General features: G+C 38.5%; 1 protein-coding gene and 3 non-coding genes across 4 annotated transcripts; 3 read left to right on the forward strand and 1 right to left on the reverse strand.

Moving 5' to 3' along the window:
- Positions 1-1,683: 1,683 nt before the first annotated feature.
- On the forward strand, positions 1,684-1,772 carry trnai-uau (transfer RNA isoleucine (anticodon UAU)). Its single transcript is given in 2 exon segments — positions 1,684-1,720; positions 1,737-1,772. It is a non-coding gene; the product is annotated as a tRNA-Ile (tRNA).
- A 1,025-nt stretch (positions 1,773-2,797) lies between these two features.
- Positions 2,798-7,886, reverse strand: LOC141381827 (uncharacterized). The gene is made up of 2 exons (XM_073948884.1): positions 7,659-7,886; positions 2,798-6,514 (listed from the first exon to the last, which is right to left on the reverse strand). The coding sequence occupies exon 2, from the start codon at positions 4,675-4,677 to the stop codon at positions 3,736-3,738; it is 942 nt and encodes a 313-aa protein (XP_073804985.1). The 5' UTR covers positions 4,678-6,514; positions 7,659-7,886; the 3' UTR covers positions 2,798-3,735.
- Positions 2,882-2,955, forward strand: trnat-agu (transfer RNA threonine (anticodon AGU)). The gene has a single exon. It is a non-coding gene; the product is annotated as a tRNA-Thr (tRNA).
- trnar-ucu (transfer RNA arginine (anticodon UCU)) lies at positions 3,042-3,130 on the forward strand. Its single transcript is given in 2 exon segments — positions 3,042-3,078; positions 3,095-3,130. It is a non-coding gene; the product is annotated as a tRNA-Arg (tRNA).
- Positions 7,887-10,508: the final 2,622 nt, after the last annotated feature.

Here is a 10,508-nt window from a genome sequence, read left to right on the forward strand (position 1 = left end):
GAAAACATTACTTGAAAACAAACAAACTTGGCTGGGCTGGGCTGGGCTGGGCTGGGCTGAGCTGAGCTGAGCTGAGCTGAGCTGGCGAGACAAGACAGGAGCATGAGACACAGGGGAAGTGCAGACAACGAACTGGCACAGAACAGAAGACACGAGGAGATTATAAGCAGGAGAAAATTAACACACAACAGATGAACATAATTAACTAATAATAGGTTAACAAGTGGGGTGGGACTAGACATTAGACGGGAGAGCGCATGACAGAGACAAGGCATGCGCTCACATAAAACAGGGGTCCTTTCTTCGTACGTGGATTACTCAGTTAGCTGGATTTGGATATTGACGATTTGACACGATCCAGGATCGTTTCGTTCTTCAAAGCTGATCCGAGAGTTGTTGTCATAGCAACAGTTCTGCTAGGTCAAACCTGATCGGGAGCAGGTTCAATTTATATAAACAGGATTAGATCGGCTCAGTTCAAGCAAAGATATGTTAAAGAAAATATGTTCAGAATTCTGGTATTTTCTTACAGTAGTAGTTATATACACTTGGGAAAATGGTACATATTTTTAAACTATATATATAAAGTTATAGTCATTGATAAAATAAATAAAGTTATACATATTAATAAAACATATGCAATCTGTACCCTCAAAATGAAAGTACAAAGACTGCCACCTGGTGGTGCAAAGAGAAAACTTTGATATGAACTTTTTAGATTGCTTTAGTTCAAATTGTGTATAATAGAAATGCACAATATGTGACTTTTTTTTACAGCAATAATACATTTATGAAGTCATAAACATGTTTTGATAGTTAATATGCCAGTGATTTGATGCTTCACAAAAGTTGCAGACGCCTTTACCAATATGAAAACGCTTTTGTAAACAACCAGTTATTCTTTACACCGATTAAAAAACAGCTACTATAATATAGACAATATTTTCTAAATGTAGAACTAAATACACTGATATGCATTATAAATACATGATGAATACTCTTGACACATGAAAGTGTAAAGCCTGCAGCTCACAACAAATGTGGAAGGTTATGGCGTGTCATATTTAACAAGCAGTTTACTGCTAATTTGATGTAATTTTGCTCACATGAATAATTGAATATTAATCAGATGATGTCATTACACTGCTGTGCCGTCAGCCAATCGTTGCATTGCTGATCAAGATTTCGAGGATCGATAGATCTGTCCTTCACAACACACGCAGCGATCTCAGATCAGTTTATCCAGACATTCTAATCTGATTCACGAACTTGTTTGAAGAACCAAATTAGCGAGAGATCAGTTATCAAGATTAAAAGATCCAGGATCTGCCAAATCATCTTAGATCATTTAAGTGAGGTACGAAGAACGGACCCCAGGACAAGAACATGCAGCCAATGAGAGAACTCATTAACTGCATGTTCATGACAACACAAGAACAACACTGAAGCACACAACAAAAGCACGTGACCACAATGTAAACACAGAGCCACGTGGTTTGACAACAGACGCAAGACACATGCCTCAACCATCCCACGTAGCAAGTACATGTTAGAGAAGGCATTTAAAGAGTTTTCAGATACTAGGGGTACTCTACAATAAAGCCGATGACTAAATTGAGCCGTTTTAAATAAGAGTGATTAGAAAACGGTGTAGGGCCTAGTGGGTTTGAGGAATGACTCAAAGGCTCTGTGGCGCAATGGATAGCGCATTGGACTTATAGACTGTGAGCTGAGCCATTCAAAGGTTGTGAGTTCGAGTCCCACCAGAGTCGCAAGCTTTGCTCTTTTTCTTCACTGACTTAAGGTGTGGTGCGTTTCTAACTTTTTAGGCATCTGTCCATCACGTTTTGCTTCTTTCTTTCATTGCGCAGTGCAGGCTCAGATACTAGGGGTACTCTACAATGAAGCCGATGACTTAATTGAGCTGTTTTAAATAAGGGAGATTAGAAAACGGTGTAGGGCCTAGTGGGCTTGAGGAATGACTCGTAGGCAACCTGTGGTTTTGGGGAAAAGTAACTGCCACCTATTGTTGAGATCACGCCTTTTGGATTTGTCGTACAAGAACCTCTTTATGCATGTGCAAAGTAACTGAGTAGAAAGCATAGTAAATTTTGCTTCCCCCCACTGTCTTAGATGAAACTGTGTTTGGAAGTATCGTATCCAGAGGTTTTTTCTTTTAGTGTTAAGACTAAGTTGGCCAGAGCAACTGTCTTGGGAACAGCAGGTGCTAGGTTCAAATCCAAACTGCACCTTTCCCTCAGATTATGGGAGAGTGGCTTTCTGATCTGAAACTCTTTCAATGGCCGATAGCATATGTTTGTCCTGATTTCCATTTTCCGAGCTGACTCTGGGTTTGGATGTAATGAAACTGGAGGTTCCAAAAAACACTTTACACATGATTAAAGATGGATTAAATAAAAATAAATTCACACATTTTTTGCTTTGATTTTGAACAGAGGCCAGGTTACCGGTCAGGTTTGAGACATGATCATCCAGACTCTAAAAGACCACGTCCGTCTTGTCAGCATTTTCTGCAACCTGACATGCTGGTATTTGTTGTGTATTATTTGTTCTTCTTCGATTTTTGTTATCAGGCAGATGTCTCTGCCTGTGAATTTTTGTGGTGCTGTGGCTTAGCTGGTCAAAGCACCTGTCTAGTAAACAGGAGATCCTGGGCTCAAATCCCAGCAGTGCTTTAGTCCAGGTGGTGCGTGTGCTTGTTTTATAAAGCTTACCGGAATGAATTATAAAATTGTATAGCTTTGAGGCGTAATGAATAGTGCGACAAATAGAGTTAAACAACCTTTGCTTGCCATTTAAAGACTTGCTGTCTTTTTTTAGTCTCTGTGTGCCAAAAACGTCTTGCCTCCTAGTCAGCGTTGGCGCTGTGGCTTAGTTGGTCAAAGCGCCTGTCTAGTAAACAGGAGATCCTGGGTTCAAATCCCAGCAGTGCTTTGTCTGCAGTTGGCTGTTCTTTTTTGGGCCAGAGAGTACTAAAAAGTGCTTTCTGTCCAACAGTGCTAGAGGCAGCAGAGCACTCAGGCTCTGTGGCGAAATGGATAGCGCATTGGACTTCTAGGCTGTGAGCTAAGCCATTCAAAGGTTGTGGGTTCGAGTCCCACCAGAGTTGCAAGCTTTGCTCTTTTTCTTCACTGACTTAAGGTGAGGTGCGTTTCTAACATTTTAGGCATCTGTCCATCCCGTTTTGCTTCTTTCTTTCATTGCGCAGTGCAGGCTCAGATACTAGGGGTACTCTACAATGATGCCGATGACTTAATTGAGCTGTTTTAAATAAGGGAGATTAGAAAACAGTGTAGGGCCTAGTGGGCTTGAGGAATGACTCGAAGGCAACCTGTGGTTTTGGGGAAAAGTAACTGCCTCCTATTGTTGAGATCAAGCCTTTTGCATTTGTCGTACAAGAGCCTTTTTATGCATGTGCAAAGTAACTGAGTAGAGGCATAGTAAATTTTGCTTCCCCCCCACTGTCTTAGGCAAGGCAAGGCAAGTTTATTTATATAGCACATTTCATACACAGTGGCAATTCAAAGTGCTTTACATAAACAGGAATAAAAAGACAAGTTTAGGAACATAAAATTCAGACAATAATTAAAAACAGATTATTAAAATTATTAAAAACAGATAAAAACAAATTAAAATGAGTTAAAATAGGTTGTAAAAGAATGAAAAAGAAAATGAAAAACATAATAGTGCGATCTGTCGGACGTAGCACAGTGCTCATTCAGTAAAGGCACAGCTAAACAGATGTGTTTTCAGTCTTGATTTGAATGTGCCTAATGTTGGAGCACATCTGATCATTTCTGGAAGCTGATTCCAGCAGCGAGGAGCATAGTGGCTGAAGGCAGATTCACCCTGCTTTGACTGAACCCTTGGAATTTCTAGTTTATATGATCCTAAAGATCTGAGTGATCTGTTAGGTTTGTATTCAGTGAGCATATCTGTGATGTATTTAGGTCCTAGGCCATTAAGTGATTTATAGACCAGGAATAATACTTTAAAATCTATTCTGAATGTAACTGGCAGCCAGTGTAGAGACCTGAGGACCGGTGTGATGTGCTCTGATTCCCTGCTTCTGGTCAGAATTCTGGCCGCAGCGTTCTGGATGAGCTGTAACTGTCTGACTGTCTTTTTAGGAAGACCAGTGAGGAGTCCATTACAGTAATCCACCCTGCTGCTGATAAAAGCATGGACAAGTTTTTCTAAGTCTTCAATAGAAACAAAGCATCTGATTCTTGCTATGTTTTTGAGATGATAGTATGCTGATTTACTGACTGCTTTGACATGACTGTTGAAACTCAGATCTGACTCAAGAGTCACACCAGGATTCTTGACCTTATTTTTTGTCATTTGACCTTTAGTGCCAAGGTACGCATTTACCTTGAGAACCTCATCTTTGTTTCCAAACACAATCATTTCAGTTGTCTCTTTGTTTAACTGAAGAAAGTTTTGGCACATCCAATTGCTCATTTCATCAATGCATTGGCAGAGGGTGTCAATGGGGCTGTAGTCATTAGGCAGTAAGGCTAGGTTGATCTGAGTGTCATCAGCATAGCTGTGGTAGGAGATTTGGTTCTTTCTCATTATTTGGCTCAGAGGGAGCATGTAAAGGTTGAACAGGAGAGGTGCCAGAATCGAGCCTTGTGGGACTCCACACGTCATGGGTGTCCACCTCGACCTATGGTCACCTATACTGACATGGTAACCTCTACCTTCAAGGTAGATCTAAACCATTTGAGACCGTGCCAGACAGCCCAACCCAGTTTTCCAGCCTATCCAGAAGTATGCTGTGATCGACAGTGTCAAATGCAGCACTGAGATCCAACAATACCAGCACTGTTATTTTACCTGAATCTGTATTTAGGCGTATATCATTGATTATCTTTATAAGAGCGCTCTCTGTACTGTGATGTGCTCTGAAACCAGATTGAAAATTGTCTGAACACCCCCTGAAGTTTAAGAACTTGTTAACCTGGTTAAAAACAACTTTTTCAATGATTTTGCCAATGAAAGGGAGATTTGAGATTGGCCTGTAATTGCTCAATAGGGTGTTATCCAGGTTGCTCTTCTTCAAGAGGGGTTTAACAACTGCAGTTTTAAGTGAGGTTGGAAAAATCCCTGAGAGAAGTGAAGCATTTACCACTTTTAGAAGATCCATGTCTAAACAGGTAAACACCGTTTTGAAGAATGATGTGGGGAGCGTGTCAAGACTGCAGGTTGATGTTTTCATAACTTGCACAATTTCTTCTAAGATTTTGCCGTTAATTGCCATGAAATCAGACATAATGTCTGACTTCTCAAGTTGTGGTTGAGCTTGTTTGATATCGACCCAACTTGACTGATTGGATGAGCTGATTGCCTTTCTGATATTATTAATCTTATCAGTGAAGAAATGAGCAAACTCATTACATTTGCTTTCAGAGAGGAGCTCACTTGGAATCCGACTGGGGGGGTTTGTGAGTCTCTCTATCGTTGCAAAGAGTGTGCGAGCATTATTTAAGTTGCTGTTTATAAGGCTTGAAAAGAAAGTCTGTCTAGCAGTGTTTAGTTCCATATTAAAGGCACGAAGACTGTCTTTATAGATATTATAATGGACTACTAGTTTGGTCTTTCTCCACATACGCTCAGCTTTTCTGCACTGTCTTTTCATCATTTGTACTCTAGGTGACCTTGTCCAAGATCCCTTTTGCCTGCCAGTCATCTTCTTGACTTTAAAGGAGCGATGTCATTTATGACATTCTCAATTTTGGAATTGAACAAATCAAGGAGAGAATCAACAGAATCTGCAGATATACTTGGTGCTAGCGATATGGCCTTCATAAACTGCTCACTGGTGTTCTCATTTATGCATCTCTTTCTGACAGAGACAGATCTGTCTTTAATAGCTGGAGTGATCAAAAAAGATACAGAAATGATCAGATAGTGCCACATCCTTAACAACAGTCGATGAAATGTGTAAACCCTTAATTATAAGTAGATCAAGAGTGTGTCCACGATTGTGTGTGGGTCCTTGAACATGCTGAGTCAGATCAAAAGTGTTAAAAACAGTCATCAGTTCTTTTACAGCATTGATTTCTGGATTATCAATGTGAATATTAAAATCCCCAGCAATACTAAAATAATCAAATTCAGAGGTTACAATTGATAACAGCTCTGTAAAATCCTCAATAAAAGCTGGAGAATATTTTGGAGGTCTGTAGATAATGATCAGTAAGATGCGTGGAGACCCTTTTAGTGCTATACTCAAAGATATTCAAAAGACAAATAGTCACCAAATGACACTTGTTTACATTCATAGACATCTTTAAACAGGGCAGCGATGCCTCCACCTCTCCTATTAACTCTGCAAACACTCAAAAAGTCAAAGTTTAAAGGAGCTGCTTCATTCAGAACTGCTGCGCTACAACTGTCATCTAGCCAAGTTTCAGTTAAAAGCATAAAATCAAGGCAATTTGTGTTGATAAAATCATTGACTAAAAGTGACTTATTGTTGAGTGATCTGGGGCCTCATGTATCAACGCTGTGTACGCACAAAAACTTTGCGTACGCCAGGTTTCACGCTCAGAATCGCTCACGTTTGGATTTACTAACAATGAACTGAACGTGGGAATGTGCGCAGGTTCACGCCAGCTTTTTGGCAGGCGTACGCACATTTTTTGTGCGTGTCTGTTTTATTTCCATTGGCGACTCCTAGAGGCAGTTGTGTTAAATTCTTCTCTACAAAGTGTCTGATCCTTGCAATGGCAGCTGTATGAGACGGGTTCATCTAGTAGGTATGTAAGATTTCCATACCATACAGTTGACCAGCTAAACATTAAAGCACAATTTGCAGCGGTCGCCTGTTTTCCCAATGTAATCTGAGCGATCTACTGCACGCACATTGCTATAAAGACACTATCTGAAGATGAATTTGCAAGCGTGAATCAGAAACATTTCCATTCAATAAATGTGCAAATAAAATATGATGCACAAACTTATTAATGATTCCTACTAGTCTTTCTCGTGATAAATAGTAGGCAAAATATGATATGTAGCGGGGGAAAAAAAGAAGTAAGAGTTCATCAGACGCTGGATTCGAGCCGAGTTCATGCTCGAACATGTCAAAACATGATCACATGCGTCTTACGAGCGCGCCACTGAGACTGTTCAGAGTGCTGCAACATTTTACAGATATAAACCACACTATTTTTTTTAATGCACTCAGTGCGATGTTCAGACCCAACTTTGTTAACCGCATCAGCTAAACTCTCCCACTCTATTTTTTTTCTTTTGTTGTTAATTCCGAAAAACAAACTTGCAAATAACACCGCTTTTCTCCGATCTACCTCCGAAAGGAGCACCACCAATTCACATTCTGTTCAAAGTTTCTCTTTTTGCTGGCTTTTGCCATTGCTTTTTCGTTGGGTTTTACCATTAGCATAGTCATTAGCATATTCATACGGGGGAGGAGGCAGGGAGGGGTTTTGTGCTCGTGCATGTTGCGCTCAGTTTCACGTTCATTCGGATGTACAAAAGAATATGCGTGAGACTCGGCGTACGCAGTGTTTCATACATCTGAATTTTTTTCTGCGTACGCACATTTACAGCTTTGTGCGTACGCAATGCTTTAGTAAGATTTCCACGCAAGTCTTCGTACATGAGGCCCCTGATGTTTAAAAGCACTAACTTAACAGTTTTAGCTGTTTTTTCTATAGTAGTCTCAGATCTACATTTAATAGACACCAGATTTGAATGATTTGCCAAACGGCCTGATGAAGTCTTTGGTTTTCTGTCACTTAACACAACACATATCTGCTTAGAGAAAGCTGCAGACACACTGGGTTCCTGCTTGTTCTGAAAACATTTGATAAAGACACTGTTATCTAAGCAGGGTACCAATACAGGGTACTTTAGTCTTAATATTATTGTCTTTTAACCCAAAGTGCTATTTCATAATCCAGTTCTCTTAATTACCTCTATCTAGTGACTGATATAAGCCACATAGCTGTTATCAATTGACTAGATTATGCCACTGTACTTTGACAGAAGTCCAGCCAAACATCTCCCCTCTCTCTTGATTTGAAGGAAGTAAAAGACTGTACTCTGTTTTTTCTCTTAACACATCAAAGACAACAATGTTTTAAGCATAAGTATTCAGTTGGTTCAGTGCTAGCTGCTGGTTTTCACACTCATGTAGAATATACTGAAGTGATATTATATATAGGTACCATAAAAGCAATATGCAAACAAATTCAATATGCAAACATAAAAAGCATCAAATGTTGATCTTGATCTTTGGTCATCCTTGTTTCTCTTCTTCTAAGCTACCAGCATCTTCACTTGACTTTAATAGATGTTAATGGAGATGTGTGGTTAAGAGTCTGAGTTTTGAAATCTGCAGTTGTGCATTCATCATCCCTTGACTTGTGGCACTGCTGTATGTGGTATTCAGGCATATTATCAGAATCACTCTTTACTTTGTTCTGATTAACTTCTCCTTCCACAAGTTGAACTTTGTAGTTTAGAGCTTTAGAATATTCAGGCTCCTCTGTTTCCGGTCAGCTTTCCCTTGCTGGAGTTGTTTCCTTTTGCTCCTTTGAGGCATTGGTACCCCATTAATGGCATCCACTTTGGCAGCTGTTGGATTTGCCCTCATCCAGATATGGTCCTTTCCTCCTGAGCTCTCCAGAGCATCCTCAGATAGACTCGATCAGCTGGACCAATTGGACCTTGTATCACTGCTCTCTTACATGGCTCCTTTCTGGTTTCCTGCACAGATATTGCTTTGCACATGGCAATTAATTGTTTCTTCATAAAAGTCCCTACTATATTCGACATCTCTGCAAACCATTCCAAGAGGTTATGTGCAAGGTTATAGGTGAGATTATATGCAAGGTTTTATGCAAAGTTTCATGTGGTTTCTTGCAAGGGTCGACCCAATAGTAGTTCATGCGATGCGGTGTTAGATGCCTGTTTCTGTCAGTTTCCATGCCATCATTCACCAATGCACTTGTTAACACATTAATCCCATTAAGTTTATTATTTTCATCAAGCTTTGGCCTTGATGGATCATCTTCATCTCTTTCAGCCATTTCTGGTAATTGAGATGTTTTTATTTATTGATCACTTATTAACTTAGATTTTAATTACTTTATGAATGCAAACCTTTTATGAACTTATTTCTGCTGATGTTTCAAATCCTTGGAAGTACATCTTTTGTCACAAATGAATAACTGTTCCTGCTTCATAATTTGCTTCTGGTACCATCTCCAATCATCTACTCATCAGTTTCTCAACTGTGCTTGTTTACTGAATAATTCTCTATCCAGTCAACACCAAAAACAGTCATCATATCTTACTGTTTGGAGCAATGGTCTCTAGTCAAGTCTTTTAATTGAACTAGATCTTTGTGAAGCTATAGATAATTCAATCACCCACATATTGTGACAGTGTCCATCCTAAGATCTTCTCCCTAATTTTAACCCTTATGCATTCTGGTGTATACAGTATTTGCTAGTCATCAGCCTACACAAGTACAAACAAGTTTCTACCCTCCTCTGGTAGTTACCTAAAATAAACTCAATAGAAACCCAATACTTGAAATATTTACCATCCAAAAGAACATATCTCCACATACAATATGAACTTCAGCTGGAAAATCTTCTCCTATTGATTGCTCTTAAATCATATTATCAACATTAAGCCTCTTTTATCTGTCTTGATTAACCATTTATTTTAATTATCAAATTAACTTCAATTAAATATTATTAGTTACTTATAATTTATTACTCCTTTAAATTTAAATGTAAATAGAAATGTCTAGGACAGATTGTATATTACAGTAAATGTTTCTATTAATGCTCCTATTTTTACACTTTTTGATAGAGTTTTATACCTATTTCAGCATCTAGTGTTTGTCTTTCTGGGCAGATCTACATCTGATTTAATTTGAACCCTGACTATGCTGGCTGATTTTATCTGCATCTCAGTCCTGTAATGATAATCATTTAGTTGGAACTTGACACTTCTTTCTTTTACTAATCAATTTTCTGAGCTATATATTAATTCCTTTTTGTCTTTGAGTTATTTTCTTTTGGCTCATAATTATTTCCTGAGGCATTCCCCTCAAATTAGTTGTTCATACAATTTTGATGCATTTTTTTATCAGCTGACTAAAACTTACTGTATGTTTTGTAAATTTCTGTTTGCTCAGTTTTAACTATTATTCCTTATTAATTCCTTATATTGTTTTCTTAAACACTTTTCTCTTTCAATTTTTCTTATAGCAATTTAGAACTGTTACTTTCTGACCTTATGTCCTATGAATTTTATTTCAACTTGTTATTTCAATCTTCTCTTTAACTATAAATAATTTTTCTAGATTTGAATCTCTTTCCAGTTTTCAATATCCAATCTTGATTTAGGCCATTCACAATAAGATTATGCTAAGATATTTCTTTTACTTAGTTTTACCTTAAATACTTAATTCCATTCTTATTTATTCTCCAAATTAT

This window comes from Danio rerio, chromosome 4 (assembly GCF_049306965.1).
Source record: "Danio rerio strain Tuebingen ecotype United States chromosome 4, GRCz12tu, whole genome shotgun sequence".
Taxonomy (NCBI): domain Eukaryota; kingdom Metazoa; phylum Chordata; class Actinopteri; order Cypriniformes; family Danionidae; genus Danio; species Danio rerio.